This window comes from Micromys minutus (genome assembly GCF_963924665.1).
Source record: "Micromys minutus genome assembly, chromosome: 22".
Lineage (NCBI taxonomy): Eukaryota > Metazoa > Chordata > Mammalia > Rodentia > Muridae > Micromys > Micromys minutus.
In genome coordinates, this window is record NC_137957.1 from 25337966 (window position 1) to 25359483 (window position 21518).

Genomic DNA, 21518 nt, shown 5'->3' on the forward strand with positions numbered 1-21518 from the left:
TTCCTAAGAGGAAGAACAAACAAAACCCTGCATTATTAGCTATTTTTTTCTGCTTTAAAAACCATTCGCAAGAACACAAAAGTATGGCATTAATTTTTTTTAGTAGAACAATGCTATAATCATCTTAATGGTCCTTATTATGGTGCTTTTAAAAGTTTAGGCAATGCTTTGGAAAAGGATTGTTCAGAAAGAAGCCAAGAGCTCCCTGCACTTATCAAGGAAAATGAACCACACCTACACATTAATTACTCTGTCAACACCATTCACTAAACCCTCTCCTCTAGGCACTGCTGAAGTAATTATTAACAAGCCAATAATAATTTGGCCAAACTAAGATATATATCGATTTAGTGGTCATATTGCTAGTGATGTGAAAAATCTATGTATAGAGAATTTACATGAAAATCCATATGCTTGTAATAATATTTTTCATGTTATTTCATGAGGAAATCACATTCTCATCTGTTTCAAAAACCATATTGGAAGTCTATATGGGGCTTTGACATGGTTTGTGATTACATGGTAATGCTCCAGCCCTACCTAATATAACCAGGACCATCTTGATTTATGTCTGTCATTGTACCTCTCTTCTCAATCTAGAGCTGACGCCATGGGATGTCTCTGTCCTTCTCCTTTTGATGAAATATTCTTTAAAGTTAGTGAAGGGTGAGGAATAAATACTTTTGACATTTAGAGAGAGAGAAAGACCACTTTGGAAATTTGCAAAATAGTATAAACAGTTTTCCCCTGGAAAAGTGGTAAGTATATGAGCTGGCGAATATATTGTTTCACCTAATCGTTCTACACGTTGTGTCTAGGACATTGAAATTTTACTCATAAATATATACAATGATCCTGGCAGATACTCAACAGGGTTATAGTTGAGTCTCATGAAAGGTCTGGTTTAGTATTTTGGAGGAATCTTCATAATGATTTTCATGGTGTCTTAACCAGTTAATATCTTCTTCCCTGTCTATAAAGATTCTCATTTATCCTCTCTCTCATTATTATCTTTGTCATATACTTTCTGGATGAAAGCTACTCTGACTGGGATGAAAGGGAATTGTAACACAATTTCAGTTTACATTTTTCTGATGTTGAATATTTTTCCATTTTATCTGATGTTGAATATTTTGCATTTTATCTTTTAAAAGTTCTCTTTTAATTTCATTTATTGACCACATAATGTGCTTTTATTAATGATTTAATTTTTGTTTTTTCTATATGCTCCCATAATTCTATCATATCTCTCTTTACTTTGATTTTTTTTTTCTGTGAAGAACCTTTTAAATTATGTGCAGTGTAATTATTTTCAGTTCTTGGCATTATTCCTTGAACCGTTGGAATCCTTTTCAAAAGTTCCTTTTTTTTTCTGCTTGTATCTTAAAGCAGTGTTTCTCAATCTTTCTAATTCTGTAACTCTTTAATACAGTTTCTCGTGTTGTCATGAGCCCAACTACAAAATTAATTTTTGCTATTCCATAGCTGTGATTTTGCTACTGTTATGAATCACAATGCAAGTATCTGATGTGCAGATGGTCTTAGACAACCTTTGTTAAAAGGTCATTTGACCTCCAGGTTGAGAACCACTGTTTTAGAGTCTTTTTTCTTTTTCTATTTAAATTTTATTTAATCTTTTTTTTTTCAAGAGTCCAGATTTTCTTCTCCTCCTGGTCCATCCTCTGACTGTTCCACATTCAATTCTGCCTCCCCTGCTATCTCCACAAGAATGTCCCTGCCCCAGACCTCTCCATTCCCTAGGAACTTCAGTCTCTTGAGGGTTAGGTGCAACTTGTCTGACTGAGCCCAGACCCTGCAGTCCTCTGCTGTATATGTATTCCAATCAACTGGTGCACGCTGCCTGTTTGGTGGCCCAGTGTCTGAGAGATCTTGAGGGTTCAGGTTAAATTGAGACTGCTGGTCTTCATACAGGCTTACCCTCCTTCTCAGCTTCTTCCAGCTTTTATCTAATTCAGTCACAGGGATCAGCAGCTTTTGTTCATTGATTGGATGTAAATATTTGCATCTGACTCAGCTGCTTGTTGGGTCTTTCTTAATAGCTTCAGAATAATAGAAATTCAGGCCCTATGTTTTGATCATGGATCCATTTGACATTTTTTACAAGGTGATAAGGGAGGCTCTTGTTTGACTGTTCTGTGTGTAAATTTATTTTCCCTGGAACAATTCATTGAAAAGGCCTCTTTTCCCCTGTGTATACCTTTGACATTTTTGTTAAAAATTAGATATCTTTTGTTGCCTGGACTTAATTTTGTTTCTCTGTTCAGCAATCAACATATCTGTTTTATGTCAGTACCATGCTATGTTGTTTTTCTTTCTATGACTCTGTAGTGCAACATGAAATCAAGTACTGTTGCAATTCTGGCATAATTCATTTTGTTTAGAATTGCATTGGCTTCCCATGATACTTTGTGCTTTCTTACTAAAGTTAGTATTGATTTTTCTATTTTTTTTTTATTGAGAATACCAACAAAATTGTGATGGGAATTATACTGAATTTGTACATTGGTTTTGGTGGCTGAACCATTTGTGATACGTTAATTCTATTGACATTTGAGCAAAGGAATTTTAAACCTTCTAGAATCCACAATTTGTTTAGTAGTTTAAAAATTCATTGTAGAATTTCTTGGTTTCCTTTGTTAGGCTTGTTACTAGACATTTTTTTTTTTTTTGAAAGATGTTTGGAGATTGTCCTGAAGCTGTTCGTATTTTAATGTTAATTCCACTTCCCCAAGAAGGGCTGCCTAGTCACATACTCAAGAGGTGACTTCACCTGAACCTTTCCATTTTAATTAGTAAAATAAAGGACAGCTAGTGACTGGGCCGGGCAAGGGAGGTGGAGAGGGAGATCAGAGAGGAGAGGTCAGATCAGGAAGATGGATGGAAGAGAAGGTCCAAGATGAACCTCCACAAAGACCAGCTAGAGCCAGGTGGGCTTAATTGGCATTAAACAGCTATGAACATTAAGGATTTTATAGGTCGAATATCTCATATAGAAGGGCAGTTTGTACCTTTTTCTATTTGAGATAATCTTGTTATGTAGAGGGTTTGTGGATTAAGAATTGAATACATAAACCTGCATGAAAAGCTATCAGCCTGTGGAGTTGTATTTGTGTTGGGTTTTGGGGTAAATGAACACTGAAGGACAGAGGCAGAAAGCAGGTGGTGGAAAACCACCAGGGAAGGAAGTTGTGCGAATGGAGTGAGAGCCGGGTGGCGGCTCAGACCAGGCCACAGAGGCTCCGAACTAGAATTGGGCGGGCAGAGTGAGGCGCAGGGCTGATAAAGAGATAAACTTTTTTATTTTTTAATAATTACTGAAACAGATGTTATGCATGATATTGTTTTTTTATTTGATTCTAGGAATTTAGAAATATTCTGTCTAAGTCAGGGTTTTTATTCCTGCACAAAACACCATGACCAAGAAGCAAGTTGAATAGGAAAGGGTTTATTCAGCTTACACTTCCACATTGCTATTTATCACCAAAGGAAGTCAGGACTGGAACTCAAGCAGGTCAGGAAGCAGGAGCTGATGCAGAGGCCATGGAGGGATATCACTTACTGGCTTGCTTTCCCAGCCTTGCTCAGCCTGCTTTCTTATAGAACCCAGGTCTACCAGTGGAACCCAGGGATGGCACCACCCACAATGGACTGGGCCTTCCCCTCTTGATCATTAGTTGATAAAATGTCTTACAGCTGGATCTCATGGAGAAATTTTCTCAACTGAGGCTGCTTTCTCTGTGATAACTTCAGCTTGTGTCAGGTTGACACAAAACCAGCCAATACAGGTCCCCTGATGTCCTGCAGGTGGTGGTGCTCAGCACTTTCAGCTTAGCTTTGAACTAAGCTGTCAGGTCGAATCCAAGAAACTATTTTGAATTTCCTTACATTTGTTGAGACACGCTTTGTGTCAAAATATTTTCTAGAAATATTTTAAATAATACATTTCCATGGGCTAGTGAGAAGAATGTATCTTCTGCAATGTTTGGCTGGATTATTACGGGAGTTTGTTAAATTTATTTGCTCTATCACATAACTAAAAATTGACATTTCTATGTTGGTGATTCATCTGGATTACCTATCTGTGAGAGTGAGGTATCCTTGTCACTCATAGTTCCTTTGTTGAAGCAATTTATATCATTAAATATAGCAATATTTGATGAATATATATTTATAATTGTATAATTGATTTTTTCATTTCATGTGACTAATTTTAATTTGGAATCTATTATGTTGGATGTTGGTATTTCTATACCTGCTTGTATTTTAACTGTATTTGCTTGGTATAGTTTTCATTCCTTTCATTCTAAGGCTATGCGTTTCTCTTTCCAAGTGAGGATACAGTTCTTGTATGCAAGAAATAGATAAGTCCAGTTTTAACATCTATCATCCTAGTCTATGCATTTTGATTAGAGAAATAACACCAAGGCATTCAGAGTTACTACTGAGGGATATATATGAATTTAGCTGTTTTTATGATCCTCACACAGTCTTGATGTGCATTGGGTATTTCTTGTGTTAGTTTTGCTACCTTCTCCTTGTGATCTGAAGTCTCTTGTTCTCTTCAGTGAATAGAATCCCGTCACATACTTTCTACAGAAATGGATTCATGGTCGTGGATTACCTTTAGTTTGTGTTCATTATGGGAAGTTTTGTACTGTAATTGTGAAGGTTGACTTTGCTCAGCTGTGTATTATGACTTGGCAGTATGGTGTGATATAAAGCATCACTAAGCGTATAGATGGAAAGGAAATAAGTACATTGAGTCTATTAATCATGAGAAGAATAGAGAAGATAAAAGTAAATAAAGGGGAAACATCAAAGGGAAAGCAAGAATTGAGGGCTGTTTCATTGAAGGTAAGACAAAAATAAAAGGAGTTAGCAGTGCAGTCAGACAACCTAAGACTATCTTCAGCACTGGAGGTTGAGGCAGGCCTACACCCATTCTTTGAGGAAACTCGTTCAGAGGCAAAAGGAAAGTAAATGAACAATGCAAAGCAAAGTTGGTCCACTAAGTTGAAATTAGATATTAAATAAGACAAAACTAAAAGAGAAGAAAAGAAATTGTTTGTGGGTGCAACATATCTGCATATCTCTTGCTCATGCATGGACGCCAGCATCCCTTGTATAGTCCTTCAAGTACGACAAGCCTGCATACTGTGGTCCATTTTACCGGATGTCTCAGCTCAGATTTTTATGTCCTCCAAAATGCATGATTTCAACTTTAAGCTTTTCTCTGTAGCTAGTGATATCCTGGAGGCCACTCCAGTGACACTTGTGGTAGGTTTCCATAGTAAGCAATGATGGAAGGGACAGTTGGCTCTAGGGCCACTCAGCTGTCAACTCTGTGGTAATAGGATCTTTGAAAATTGGCTTTTTTTGTAGTAAAACCTTATGATACTATACAAGGCTGACATGGAAGGAAATCAATCAACAACTGTCTCTCTCTGCCTGTGATATCTATAAAACACAACAATAACCAGCATCGCAAGCTGTGCTCAAAGATGCAATAATAGAATTTATATCTTGGTGGTGACCAACAGCTCTCTAATTGGACTTACAGTCCAGTCAATGGGAGGTAACTCATGCCTGGGACTGTAAACCTAGCCAACTGCCCATGGCTGGTGAGTACATGAAATCAAAAAGAGAATCAATTGTTGGCATGTCCTTAAACCAGGACAATTTTAACTGCATTATCAACACTTAGATTTATACCCACCAATGAGTACAGCTTTTGTCCCTCATCAAAGAAGTTTCTTGCAGCAGACAAAAACCATTACAAAAAACTAAAACTGGTCAGAATGTAGAAAACACTTGACCATGGGGTACCTGGCCCCAAATGATACATCTACAACACCAATGCTTTTCCCAAGGTTCAAGGAATACCATAGAAGAGAAGAAGAAACAATTGAAAAGGGCCAGAATTTCTGCTGGTAGTCTCTGTCTTTTATATCTGACAGGGACACTGAATCCATAGCATCTCAACAATTGGCAATTGGATCATTAAATAAAACCCGCATAAGGATGCTACCAGTTCTCTCTCTCTCTCTCTCTCTCTCTCTCTCTCTCTCTCTCTCTCTCTCTCTCTCACACACACACACACACACAAATACAAACACAAAATTCCCCCCCCCATACACACAATATAACAATAATAATTAGGTAAAAAGGTAGAGAGAAGGAGGGGGGAGGGAGTTGGCAGTGAAGGAATCATTGGAGGGAGGATAACGATGGAGAAATGATAGAAATACATTATACATATATGAAACTTTTAAGTTGAGAAGCTTCGAAGCCCAAGGTTACAAGTACAAAAGAACCAGTTGGAGGCAGATACTTTTAACTTACTGAAGCAAAAAAAAAAAAAAAAAACCATGGAAGTGTCACTTCAATTTCTCACGACATCCTTGATTGTATATTTAGGTCAGTGTCATTCCAGAGATGCTACTCTCAGCCAGGACATCGCCATGGCAGTGGCTTGCATAGGGAGGCAATGAGATCACCAATAAAGGAGCACACTGTGGTTCCTGTATTCTCTCCCAACTTCTAGGGGATCATCGTAGGGAGATAAACTTAAGTTCCATGTCTCTCAGAGCAGTTATAACCCGTCACAGGAAAGCCAGGAAGAACACTGGTGACTAATCCTGGCCTAGACAGTTAACAGCAAGATAGTATCACTGCCCAAATGGTGGCATATGCCATTGCTTAAGGTCAATGGCTTTATTGATTGAGAAGATGGCTGTGGGATGAACTCTGACCCATAAGCATCTATCAAGCCCTGATTGATTTGAATATTGTTTCTCTTGCACAAAGGCCATTCGTGTGTGGTAGGGAAAGAATGTTTGACACACACATACTGGAGCTGGAGCTCTGTATTGTCCTCATCAGGACCATGTGACATGTAGGGTTCTCACACGGCTGTAATTGGAGTGTGTTTGGTGATGGAAGTGCCATAATCCCAGCCTAATTTGGTGAGTGCAGGGAGCACTGGCCATGATCACTTGCTCAGTGATGCTAAGTGAATGGGTATGAGAGAATGGGAGCTCAGAGAGTCTGAAAATAGAGTACATTCCAACTATCTATCTGCGTCTTGGAAGGAGAGGTCCATGTCTGTATCGGCATGCTGCGAGGCTTTGGCTTACAATAATGTCAATGCTTTAAAACTTTGCTTCCAGCAAGCTGGCTTTCTTAAACAACAAAACTTTTCATTTTTCAGTAAAAATCAATTCACGTGTTGACAGAATTAAATGAGACATCCAAGCAAAGCCTCAAATAAGTGTACTCCTTTGTCTGCTAGTCCATAGCACAAGTTTGCATCTACCTCAGTTCTTCTTTGAATGTAGTAAGCAGTCCAAAACTCCTAAAAGAAAGCAATATATATATTTTTTTTTCTGAAAATGAAAATATGTATCATTTTAAAGTAACAATATATATTTAAAAATCTAAGTTACATACACACACACATATATATGTGTTAATAAAGAGAACTAAAATGGTTGTTGAGTAGAGCTATGATAATGACATGTATCTAAAAAGCTTTGCTAGAACAAAATTTGAAAAAATATTAGGAGCAATTAGTTAAATATAATTTTATTTTTATTAATTAATTTTAGTTAAATATAATTTTATTTTTGCTTTGGAAGTAGACCCCTTTTCAGTTATAATATAGGCCATCATAAACATTGTATGTCTTTAAATTTGTTATAAAATATCTAGAATATACATATAGTGTATATATTTATTGTGCCAATAAAATGTTCTTGACTTATTTCAGAGTACAGATGATTCTGATATATCTGTGATTTCCCAGAACAAGAAATGCTTTGACAATGATATTGTTTGTTTTAAAAGTGTTTTGATATCAGTTGGAGACACTGAGATCTACCTCAATGATGCTCCTTACAAACAGGTTAGTGAGTCCTTTCTTTTGTGATAATCACAACTTCTACCAATGATTCAGAAAAAAAAATTAGACATGGTTTGGATATATCTAGATTTTTTTCTCTGTTGTTTCGTGTGGCTTTCGTATGAACTGTACACTGCATGTACTGTCCTTATACTGTCTTCATATTTCAATCATCTCTATGATCTTTCCTTCCCACAAGCAGTGCTCTGACCTTGGGAATCAATATCTGTTATATGAGTTCCTTCAGTAGCCCCTCATCTGTCTTCTTGAGATGCTGGTTAAAGCTCTATCTTTACCCCACCCTGCTCACTGCAGCAATTCTGGCTTTCCTCATATGGAAATCTGACTTTCCGTGTCTCTCAGGTTTCAACGCTTTCAGATTTCTTCCTGTTGTACTGTTAGGTTCTTACCTATTTGGCTGTTGTCCTCCTCTTCTGATTCACCTCTGGTGGCCTTCTTTCAGCACATGTCCCAGGAGTAGAATCTTTTCAGTTATTTCACATTTTAGGTTCTTTTCACTCTCATCTGCACCTTTAGAAGAATTGGTTTATGAAGTCCTCTTTCCACATAATGGTATGCCCTATCTCCTTCAGAAAATTTCTTAGGAATTTCAAAAAACCCTGATAGGTCATCATCAGCCCGTAGTCAAATTCATTGCGTGTTTATCTGTCTTCCCAGTGTGTCTGTGAGCAACTTATGAGGATCATTGTCTCTGTCAGTTACTGTTGTATATGTGGAGTTTGTCCAATTAGGAGATGTTATCAGTTTTATTTATTCCCCTACTTATTTACTCATCCAGCCACAATATGCGGAGCATACTGAAACTTCTGCTCAAGTTTTTTAGCATCCCCATCTGTCAGCCACTTGCTGTATTACTTCAGCAAACCTAACTGAACCCCTCAAGCTTCAGCTTCCCCTCAGCCTGACAACTGAACCCCCGTTCTTCAGTTCTATAAAGATTGTAACGAAAGGGCACAATAATGGATGTTAAGACCAGATCTCGCCTTCCTTTCAGCATCTTTGCTATTTTTATTTTTTTCACACAGAGACATAACCTCAAGTAAATCCTTGAAGAAGAGATGGATTAGCTAGATGAAGAGGGATGAGGTTATCATCGCAGGGAAATGACCCCATTCAAAGGAGCAGAGCTGGAAAATAGAATGTTGATAGGAGCAATTGGCTTAGGTTCAAATGCAGTCTCTGGGATGGCCAAGAATCTGGTAGGCCTGTCCCTAGCAGAGAGAACAGGGAAGGTGTGGGAAGCTGGAGTGAGTGACTGTCGAGGGTTCAGACCGGAAGCTCAGCTGAGCTTTATCCTGAGGTTGAAGTAACATGGCAGATTGAGAATACATGAAACCTCTCTGCTAAAAAAGAGGAATGTTTTCCTGTTTTAAACAAAAGACTGCACTTTTTCACTTTGGATGGGACTTTTAATTTATAGAATCTGTTCTGTCCCTGGATTTTTCGAGGACCTCTATCCTAATACATCTTGAATCTCAGGTAGAAACATTGAGAGTAACCACATAGTGACCAAATGAAACAAAATGCCTTCCATAGTAATGTTGGCATCTTTAAAAAGTAATTACAGATGTTCTGCCCAGCCCTTAGATGGCTATTCATCTATAGGTAAAGGTCTTTCTGTGACCAAGGGTGCTTTTTCAGAAGGGAAGCAGTTGCCAAATGCTCATATGAAGACACTTTTGAACATTTCTGAAGTGATAATTGCAGTTTTACATAACTCACAACTTCCAATTTTCACTGTTTCACTGACGGCATGATGAATCTCCTTTATTTAGATTGTGTCAAAATGAAGTAAGGTTAAGAAAAGTCACAAGAATAGGTTGATCCCAAACAAGTTCCCAGCTAAAATGTCTTTCTGAGTGATCATAAGTGAACATATAGTTAAGTGCCACTCACTTCATAACCAATGTGTTGCTCATTCAGGGAAATGAATAAACAACCCTCTGTTTTATGTAAATGTACAATTATAAGTCAATCAGGTATGCAAGTTAAAAATCTATATATTCACCTGAGCTCTGAAATGTTGTAATTATTTCCATTTCTGATGTATTTTCCCAGAAGTGTTTGCTTTTGTTTGAAGGGCTATCCTTCTAAAGCTTTCTATTTTGGAGAATTCATTCCCAACTCTTTAAACAGAAGTGTTAGCTGATAACTTGGAAAGTAAGGAGGGCAGCCACTTCTTTTGATTAGGAACGACATTCTTGTTCCAAGCTGCCTTACCTAATATAAGAAGCATTTTGTACCTAATGGCAAACAGAAAAGATGTGCTTTTGATTCAGAACAACTGATTTAAAACCAGACTGCTGCAATAGGGAGAGATGATACACACAAGCCAGGAAACAAAACAAAACAAAACACCTGCTCCAAAGTACAATGCAAATGAGAGGTGATGTCGTCACACAATGAGTTAGGGACATATCAGGCTACACAAATTATGAGGTCCACTAATGAAAATGTAGGGTCTATTTTCCGTTTTTGTTTTTTTCTTTAAATTTATTTACTTTATGTATATGTATGTGTATGCATATGTGAATATATATGTATATGTATGTGTATATGTATATGATGTATATGTATATGATGTATATGTATGTGTATGTGTATGTGTAAGTATATGTATATGTATATAGACTGTAGCTGTCTTCACATGAACCAGAAGAGGGTATCAGATCCCATTACAAATACGGATGGTTGTGATCCGCCATGCGATTGCTGGGTATTGAACTCAGGACCTCTGAAAGAACTGCCAGTGCTCTTAACCACTGAGCCATTTATCCAGTCCCCTCTTTGGTTTCTTTTGTCACAGCATTTTTCTGTCCATTTGATATGTGCTCTATTGGACACACGTCCCTTTATGATGAGTATAGACCTTCTTAGTAGACGGCCAAGTCCTGTCGCTCTTTGTACTTGGTTCCCATGCTCAACCTACCCTTATCCTGGCTCTGTGCTGTGAATGCAGTATAGCAGTGGTCCCCTAGGTAGAGGCTGTGAGGGAAGTTAAAAACCAGTGCTGAGAGGTGGGTGATGCCAGATGAAGACTGCACAGGGTGTCACGGCACAGGTGCATTGTCTTTAGTCTACTGGACTTGGCTGACAACTCAGATTCAAAAGTAAACTTGATTTCAAGATGGAAATTACAGAGCATTAAAACTCAAAGTGTGGATCCAATAAATCAGTATATAAATTGGTATGTATCAGTATATTTGGGACTGAGAGATCTTGTGTGGCCTAGTGATGAAGGGAGCATTTGAGTTAAAAAGGGAATAAGGCAATTATGCCCCACTCCTGGACTATAGGATCTAGCAGGAGGAATGTCAGGTATATAGATCTGAGATGGTTCAAATGATAATGTGATTATTCCAGCCCATGAAAATAGTAGATTGGGCACTAGAAGAATTTGAGGCAAAGTAAAGTCAGTTGACAGTATGGATGGTTATAGTACTAACATAGGACATGGAAAACACCTTATATATGACTAAGTGTATTTCCTCTGTCCTTTGAAATGTTTGCTTAAACACCATTCTCTTATGGTATTCTCCCACTATATTATTTATTATATGGAGAGAAGAAAAATAGATCCAGGATTTTATGCTTCCAGTTTTTGTTTTGGCTGAGATAAATCAGTTTTCTTCTCATTAATGCAACCATGTATTTTCTTTCTTTTTTGATGACTTTTTAAATTGAATATTCTTTGTATTTACATTTCAAATGTCATCCCCTTTTCCCCCCCAGTCCCACTCCCCCTCCCCCTCCACTTCCTTCCATGAAGGTGCTCCCTCTCCCCATGCCCCTTTCCCACCTCAGCTCCATGGTATTCCCCTACACTGGGAGAATGTGCCTTCACTGGACCAAAGGCCTTTTCTCCCATTGATGCCAGACAATGCCATCCTCTGCTACATATAAAACTGGAGCCATGGGTCTCTCCATGTGTACTCATTGGTTGGTGTTTTAGTCACTAGGAGTTCTGAAGGATTTGGTTGGTTGATAATGTTGTTCTTCCCATAGGGTTGCAAACCCTTTTTTTCTTCTTTGGTCCATTCTCTAGCTCTCTAATTGGGATCCCTGTGCTCAGCTCAATGCTTAGCTCAACTGAATCTGTATGACTCTGGCAAAGCCTGTGAGGAGACATCCTTATCAGGCTCCTGCCAGTAAGCACTTCTTGGCATCAGCAATAATGCTTGGATTTGGAGGCTGCATATGGGGTGAATCCCCAGGTGAAGCAGTCTCTGGAAATTTTTCTTCAATCCCTGCTCCTCTATTTTTCCCTGCATTTCTTCCCCTGGATGTTTTGTTCTCCCTTCTAAGAAAGACAGAGGCATTCATTCTGGCCATCCTTTTTTTTTTTTGAATTTTATAAGGTCTGTGAATTGTTTCTTGGTATTCAGAGCTTTTGGGGACTATTATCCACTTATCAGTGATTGCATACCATGAGTGCACTTTTGTGACTGGGTTAACCATGTATCTTCAAGATCGTCGTGAGCCCAATTCAAGGCCATGGTCATAGTTACAAGTACTCTGGCTTCCCAATGCACTTACTTGCTGTTTAATCCTCTTACTTTCAAGCTTGGTAAATTATCGCCTTTGTGCTTCCAAACCATAGGCTAATACTTCCCTGTTCAAATCTTTATTGCTTATACTTTGAATTGTCATTGTTAGGTAGTCCATGCTTCTGCACTTGACTACTTTCTTACTTTTTTACTGTCTGGCCATATCTTGGGTGTCTATCACCCAGCCTTTGTTTCTTTGTTTAACCAATTCCTTTGTCATGTCATCTTTTCCTTCCCATTCTTATCACAATTTTCTGGTCTCATATATGAAAAAGTATTTTCACCTTTATAATATTATTGTGACCTGTGGGATGGGTTCATCAAAAAAAGAAAGAAAATACATGGTTGTATTAATGAGAAGAAAACTGATTTATCCCAATGTGTGTGTGTGTGTGTGTGTGTGTGTGTGTGTGTGTGTGTGTAATTTTTTCAGTTGTCAAATTATTTCTAGAAATTCTCACTGGACTATTAAATCATTGCATTTTGCCAAATGTAATAACATCAGGAGGCTGGTTTTATGTGGTAGTTAAGTACTGAGAATCATAGCAAAGATACGATTTTCTTTTGACATGCATTCTTCATCCGCAACCTCTCATATCCATTGTTCCTTCAATTCTTCATGTTCATTCTCTCTTTCTCTTTTCTTCATTGTTCCTGGATTTTCTTTTACTTTCCCCATGGTCTCTTGTTGAGCCCATCCTCAAGTTTATATATATATATTTTAAAATTTAAAATTTCTTATTTTAAATTTCTTATTTAAAACATTGGTTTTGTATTAGAGAATTAAAAAAAAAAACAAAGCAAGAAAGTATGTGAGATATATACTGGAAAGCATTACTGTATTTACTCCTTTTGTTAGAAACTGTGATACTTATTCTAAGACATTTTATTCTTTTGGAAGAAGCGATCAGGGTTTTTCCTGGAAAGCAAACCTGAATACCAGCTGTGGAAGGCTGGGTTCTACATAGTAATATACTTCCCAGAGGAAGATATTACCATTCTGTGGGATGAGAAGACAACCATCCACATCAAAGTTGGGCCACAGTGGAAGGTAGGCCAACCTATTCCCTAAATGAAATGCCATGGTTGAAGTTGTGTTTGAAGAAAAGGATAATTAAACCAACTGTTAGGTAAAATTGGTTTTTCAAGAATTTCTTAGATTCTTGGTAAACTCTGGAAAGCTATGTTTGAGCTAAGTTGTTTTCAAAATTACTAATAATACCCCATGTAAAAAACTTCAGAGACTGGAGTATACTCACACAGCTGGCATGACATGCAAGTGGAGCAACGGAATATTACTTAGCAATGTAAAGGAATACTCTATTGACTTCTATGATAGAAATCAATCTTAGTTCCCTTTTAAACTTTAACATCATAATGTCTGTCGTTGCTTTGTTTGTCTTCTTTTTTTCTCCTCCCTTGAGCTTGGTTGTATGACTTATCTTGGAAAAACAGATTCATTGTTATAATATTCTCTTTGCTCTATTATGTGCCACATTGTAGGCTTTTTAAAAAAAAATATAAATTGACATAGAGTACAATTGTAGTAGTAAGTAATTAGTAGTAAGGTATTTTAAAATTACCTTGTGGCTCTATGCATTTGGAAAAACATATAGTGTCTTGATCTAATACTGTATTCTTGTATAAAACAAGTGTATCAATACCCACTGCTTACTTTCTGATAAATCACCCATCTGTCTCCACAATCAGGAAAAATACCATTACATTGCCATTGCTAATATCCATTGTTTGCCTTCCCCCAAAATTATATAAGTGAAATTGTTTAGTAATTTTTGAGATCTTCCATCCTTGACCTGATAAAATAACTATAAAATTTATCCATGTATTATAAATTAGTGATTTTTCTTTATAATATTGTAAACTGTGATATGGGTGTATATCACAGTCTAATTTTTCATGGGTGAAGAAGTAATTGGTCTTGAATATATGCAGTTTTTAAGACATGGGTCTCATGCACAAGTGACATTTCTTAGAAAACATGTTACTTTAAAGAGCTGTTTTCCAACAGTTTGTGTTGAGGAGGAATTTCAAGGAGCATCAATTTAAGGTTTTAAGAATCATTTTCATCATTATTGTGGTATCATCCAATTTTAAAGTCTTAGAGGACCCTCTATCTAAAAGTAAAACAAAAAATTTACAGTATTATGAGAAAATCCACTGGTCAGTGCTGATATAAGTAGTTCCTGTGGTCCCTGCTTTCCTTCCTTCACAACCTGTAGTGATCTCAGTTAGCTTTATTGTTTGAACATTTCTACTGTTACTGAACCTTAAATATATAATATGGTGGATTTTTCTTTATAAAAATTATCTATACTTATAATATATATAAATATATAATATGTGTAGAAATGTACTCCAGTATATACTTTTCTACTTACATTATTAGAATACTAATACTAAGATGTTACAGTAAGAATGGATAGCTAATACTTGAAGGTTGGTAAAATATTGGGACTATCAAATATTATAAACATAATTGCATTGGTATAGACTCATTTTCTTAAAACATGTATTTTAAAATATTTCATTGTAATTTCATTACTTTAGAACAAGCTGGCAGGATTGTGTGGTAACTTTGACAAATGTACTTCAAATGATATGACAACATCTAATAACATAGAAGTGCGAAATGCTCAGGTGTTTGGAGACAGCTGGGCCTTAGGACAGGTAAGTCAAATATATAGAATTTAGAACAAATATATTTATCAATAGATTATTCTGAGGAGTAAATTATTTATCTTATTTTTAAATTTTTTTTAATGATTCTGTGTGAGTTTCACATCATGCATTCCAATCCAATCCATATCTTTGTCCCTCCATAGTTAACCTCACCCTTACAACTTCCTGCACCCCAGAAAAGAAGCACCCCCTCAAACCAAACCGAAAACCAATCAACCCAATTAAAAACCATCTCTCTGTGGGAGCTATGATGTTTCACAGTGTGTCCCACCGTCCATTTTGTTCATACTTCTTTACTTACAAATGTTCATAGCAAGGAGTCATTGGTCTGGTTTGAGGTCTCTGGCTTCTGCTACACTATCAATACTAATCCTCACAGGAACTCCTCTTGGATATTCTGTTGTTGGCCTGTGTCATGTAGGTTCTGCAGTTTAGATTCTGCAGGACCAGCCCCTTCACATGCTCCAGCAGTTCAAAGATATAGTTGATGATGGGGTGGACAACTCAAAGCCCTGGATCTAGGCCTGGGAGGTAGCGGAGCTGTCCAGCAGCCAGCTTTCTAGAGTCCACTGCCACCAGGGCCAGCTTACCTTCTTTGCCCAGGCAAGGGGTGGGATCAACTCTCCTACAATGCCCAGGCAAGAGACTTTTTTACATGATGTTTTCATAATAATAGTTGATGGAGTTTCATATTTACTTTTTATATAATTCTTGAGACTATATTTTTTACCAAAGTTGTCTTCACATTATAGATGAAAAGATTATGTCTCAAGGAGGTCTGTAATTTGTATAATAGAAGTTATATGCCCAGAGAAAAACAAAGGTGACATTTAGACTTATACCTTCTCTCATATTTTTCAAGCATAGCAAAATACTTTTTTCTCTAAATTAATTCAGTAGATTTTGCTTAATATATGGTTTTTTATTATAATATAGGCACAGAATATGAATATGATATTCTCTTGCACTGAAGAATTTTTATGTCTTAGTTACTAGGTGATGTAGAAAATTACCAATAAAATATATGGAAATAGATGGGTGTTTAAGTAGATATGCATACCAAGTAGTGGTTTTAAGAATTTAAGGAAGATTTCTGTAGGATAAAGTTTATAGTGGTGGTTCTCAAACTTCCTAACGCTGTGAGCCTTTAATTCAGTTCCTCATGTTGTGGTGACTCTCAACCATAAAATTATTTTTTGTTGCTACTTCATAACTGTCATTTCACTACCATTACAAATTGTAATATAAATATGCAGGACATCTGATATGGGACCCATGTTTGGGTTCTGACCCACACGTTGAGAACCACTGTTTATAGAAAGGAGAACGGAGAAAATGTGAACAGGGGTGGAGAGAATAGAGAACAGAATACAGCTCAGAGGGTTCATATGGTTACAACATGGTTAGAAAGAAGAATGGCTGAGCGATTAAGGGTAGATCTTGGAATGTGCAGATGCAGGAGGCTCTTATGGTACAGCCAGCGAAGCTGTCAGGAGAGATTAGAAATCTAACAAAACTTGAGAACATTAAAAATGAAAATTCCCAGTATTTATTGAAGACCTTCATTAAGAGGGATACATTTGAAAGCTCAAAGAAAAATCTCATACTGTCTGGCATCAGAAATATTAGTTGGGAGTTCTTCCATAGGCAAGGCCAAGAGTAGGTATATATGTGCAGGGATGGAGCTCAGAATACAGTAGAAATAAGTGTGGGCCTTTTTAGAGACTGCTGTCTATTTTGAGAATCACATTTGAGAAAGCTGTGACTGAAAGATATTTAGCAGAAAATGTCTAGTTTTGAAATCCAGTAAATCGACCTAGCATATAAATAGACTTAGCTCGTAGCAGCATATTCAGGCAGTTAAAGTGAGCACAGCTGCATCAGGTGAGGGGACTGGTGCTTTCGAGGCTGCGTTTTGCAAAGAAAGGTAGGAGCAGGTGGTTCAAGAAGAGCCAGTGTGGCATAGGATAAGAAAACCAACAGATAATGTTAGTGCTGAATCCACATCAGAAGAGACACTTAAGACAGATTGAAGGTGAAGAAAGTGACTTCAGAATGAGAAACTGCCTCTGTGCTTAGAATTGAGAAATTGTAGCTGGGCATTCTCAGGGAAGTTTTGGAGATTCACATTAGAGAGAGCAGAGGTCAAATTTCAGAGTTTATAGACATTGAGTCTCTGGAGATTATAGAAATTTGTATATACATCCAATACCTAAGAAGGTGGTCTGTACAGGACCTCAAAAGGTGGTCTATACATCTACTACTGCAGAAGGTGGTTTGTACATCTAATACCCCAGAAGGTAGTGTGTACACCCAATACTGCAGAATTTAGTCTCTACATCCAACACTTGAGAAGGTGGACTGTTGCAGTAAATATTAAAAAGATGTGTGGCTTATCTCTTTATTGTCCCTCGTGGTCTCACTCTATGGATGCTGCTCTAGTGTGGAGTCAAGTGCACGGACTCTGTCACTTGGTCCATGAGCTACACTCTCCACGAGATCCCCTTCCCAGGCGGTTTACTCCACCCACCCTGGTGCTTCTGCCCTGGCGTGTTTCTTTACCCTACTACCCTGCACAAGCATGACTCTAAGGCCTGAAAACTTTTCATGAAGTTTTATAATTACATTCTCAATTCACAAACCCTTTATACCATAAAATTACATCAAATGGACAGAGATACAAACTGCCCTTCTATATGAGATAAAAGACCTATAGAATTCCTCAAAATATTCCTATTTACCGATTGCCAATTACAGCCACCAGGATCCAGGTCTGCTTTCTCCAGATCCATCTTGATTTCTTCTCTCAATCCTCTCTTCTTCTGTTTTCCTACTTTTCTCCATCTGCCTCTCCACTGTCCAATCATGTATCACCTTAACATAAATCCACAATGGTCTGTGCATCCAATACCTCAGAAGGTGGTCTGTGCATCCAATACCTCAGAAGGTGGTCCATACATCCAATACCTCAGAAGGTGGTCTGTGTATCCAATACCTCAGAAGGTGGTCTGTGCATCCAATACCTCAAAAGGTGGTCCATACATCCAATGCCTCAGAAGGTGGTTTGTGCATCCAATACCTCAGAAGGTGGTCCATACACCTAATTCCTCAGAAGGTGGTCCATACATCCAATGCCTCAGAAAGTGGTCTGAACATCTAATACCCAGAAGAGAGTCTGTACATCCAATACCTCAAAAGATGGTCTTTACAGACAAAAATGAACAAAATGAAACATTAAGGGGGACATTGAAGCTCATAGAATTATATTTGAAGATGTTACAGAAGTGAAAAATTCAAAAGGATGAATTTTTCTCTAATATCATTCTTTTTAATACTTAGATGCTTCTCAGAAGTGACTTCTGTTATCAATATATAACCTGTATGGTGGAGATCAGGCAGTAGGTGAACATGTCTAAAAGGGCGAGGCTATGCTAGATACTACTGTGATGGATAGAGTCAGGTCAGCTCCTTTGACTTCAGAGTTTCAAACCTTGTCTTTTCCCTTTGATTTTCAACAGTGTGAAGACCTTGTTGAGGCGCTGAAGCCCTGCGAGGCACACCAGAACAAATTTCCCTATGCCAAGAGAGAATGTTCCATTCTGTACAGTGATGCTTTCGCTCCTTGTCGCAATGTGGTAAATGGATGCTTTCACTAAAATCTCATATATAAAGACCTGCTGCTGTATATACTGGGATGAGTAGGATAAATTCAGCCACTCATGTGTCTCAGGTGTCCTACAGTCTTGTTAGGGGACCTTTGTTGGTGTTTTTCCTGTATAAGCAACACATTTAGTTGACATCTTTTCCTCCTTACCCCATCTTATCTAACAGTGTACCTCTGCAAACGTTCATTTTAATTCATTCTAGTTGATGAAATGCAATGTGTCCACAGTATTTTGTAAATATTTGTAATTTATAAAGGGAATAGATGTTTATTTGTCCTTAGAAAACATTTCAAGTGGGCATTCTATGTAAGTATAGTTGAATAGGATCCTGTTGGGCATACTTAAAATATTATTAGAGCAATTCTAAGAATGTAACTTAAATATCTAACCTTCTTCCTCACATGATAATTTTGGGTTGCCAGAAGTTGCGAAAGTATTTAATACAGCAATTTTTCTTCTCTCATATAATACATTTCGACCACAGCCTCCTCTCCACTTCCCCCAGCTCTCCCTACAATGCCCCCTCTAAATTCACTCCACCTGCTACTTCCCTTCATATAAAATTTTCTATAGATCACAACCTACAATGTATACATATTTATATATAAACAGATATAAAAGGTGAAGCCTAAATATAAAAAGTCAATCAAGAAGGTAATTAGTAGGTGGTGAGAAAGACTAGGAAGTGATTAAAAGAGAACACATGGGACATAAGAAAAGGAAAAAAAAAAATGTGCCCTAGGTATTGTGTGGGGGATCAGAGATATTGAAGATGAGGCAGTGAAGAAAATGGGGAAAGGAGAATACTAAAACAAGGTGTTTAAAACTGATACAGTGTTACTTAATGCATTGTATTCTACTTTAAAAAAAAATAAAACTGCAGTTTTGGATATAGTATAAAGGAATATCACCACGGTTACTTCCAAAGATATGAACCACTACTGACTTTCTTTATTCTATATACATGGAGACCATTCTTCATTTTAACCAAAACAAAGCCACAGTGAAAATAGTACAGCAGTGGACAGCACCGCAGTTGTGTGCTGCCAAAAGATGTTAAAGACGTCTGCAGTACAGTGAGACTCTCCTTACGGACTTCATTTTGCTCAGTCAAAAATCCAGGTTTTCATGTCAACATGTAACATGTTTATAATTTGTATTTTAAACACGTCTGCTGCAAGCATTGATGTGATATACGCGGTTATAATACTAAAACTTTCAGCAATTTAAAGGAAGTCCAAGGCTGTTTGCTACATTAAGAGAACATGGATGGACTAGAATCCAGTTTATTGAAGGGCCCTTATTTTGAGATTTTAACACTTCTTAGGGAGGCAGTTCCTTGACAGGCAGTATGGTGTTCATTCTGGACCCAAGCCACAGAGTTTTAAGGGTCCTCTCCCTGCTGCTGCTGCTGGGAAAATTGCATTGACACACAACATAAAACAGATTACTGACACAGAACTTCTCTTGTGGCACATTGCCACACTCTATCCAGTGGCATCAGTGATTTTACAAGGGCAATGCAAAGAAAGTAATTAGGCGAGTATCAGACACTTAAAGGAGGCTGCACATTGCTATAAACACATCAGCATACCGACATCTAGGAGATAAGAAAGAGAAGAAAAGCATCATGCATTTAGAAACAAAGCAAGCTTCTTTAATGCATGGGGGTTATGCCAATGGCGATTCAATTCAACAGCGGGCTTTCAAAATTCCAAAATCTGCCTTAGAGCAGATGCCAAAAAAAAAAAAAAAAAAAAAAAAAAAAAAAAAGATCTGTTATTGTTGATTTTGCTAGTTCTTTGAGGTGGATTTTCTGAGTAATTCCATTTTCTTTGGCAGCACAGTGGGTTGAGACAATAAGGTCTGTGTAGGTGGCAGTATTGTGCTGATGACACCCGTGCTGAGAAATGTGTGCTGTTCCTCTTCTCTCATAAGTCTGAATTCAGTCACACTCAGTGCTTCTTGAAGCCACAATGTCTTTCTTTTTACTTCCAGATCGATGTTACGTCTTTCGCCAAAAACTGCCATGAAGATACGTGTAACTGTAACCTGGGCGGGGACTGTGAATGCCTGTGTACCAGTGTGGCTGCCTATGCCTACAAATGCTGCCAGGAAGGGGTGCCCGTTCACTGGAGGTCACCCACTGTCTGTGGTGGGTGCCTTGCATAGGACACCACTAAGTGGGCATTTAAGAAGATCCAAATTAACTGTTGTTTTGTTGGGGGCATAATGTAATGAAACTCAGGGATGGATAATGAGTTTTAGTTGTCTAAGTTTCAGTCTCCTGACAATCACATATTATCACATCAGAGAAATGTTTTAAGTTTTCTATTGTGTTTGACTACATATGGTTCCTGCAACTTTTGAAATATAAATTACATACATCTTCACAGAAATTGTTTATGATTCCTATCTTCTTACGCTTGTGAAGTTTCATCCTTCTGATAATAAGGAGGTTCTTTTTCAAAAATTCAACTTGAGTGATTTCCTTTCAGATTTGACTCCTTAATCATTTTATTTACTTATGTGGATGGTTAGACATCTGAGGAACAGATTACAATTTGGACAGTTTCCGTGATTGGCTTTTTTTTTTTTTTTTTGCCAAGCTTCTGTCTATCTTTAAAATAATGTCACGAAACCTATTTCATTGAAACACATCAT

At 37.5% G+C, this 21518-nt stretch overlaps 1 protein-coding gene across 2 annotated transcripts in view; it reads left to right on the top strand.

Moving 5' to 3' along the window:
* OTOGL (otogelin like) overlaps positions 1 to 21518 on the top strand; it is a gene marked incomplete at both ends in the record, with an annotated part of 132302 nt that overhangs the window by 61341 nt on the left and 49443 nt on the right. The window contains 5 exons of one of the 2 annotated variants that reach the window (XM_080935537.1): positions 7790 to 7924; positions 13391 to 13540; positions 15058 to 15177; positions 18708 to 18824; positions 20853 to 21009. In XM_080935537.1, coding sequence (XP_080791663.1) covers positions 7790 to 7924; positions 13391 to 13540; positions 15058 to 15177; positions 18708 to 18824; positions 20853 to 21009 — 679 coding nt within the window. The remainder of the gene's footprint in view (positions 1 to 7789; positions 7925 to 13390; positions 13541 to 15057; positions 15178 to 18707; positions 18825 to 20852; positions 21010 to 21518) is intronic. The other variant, XM_080935538.1, reaches the window with a different exon arrangement.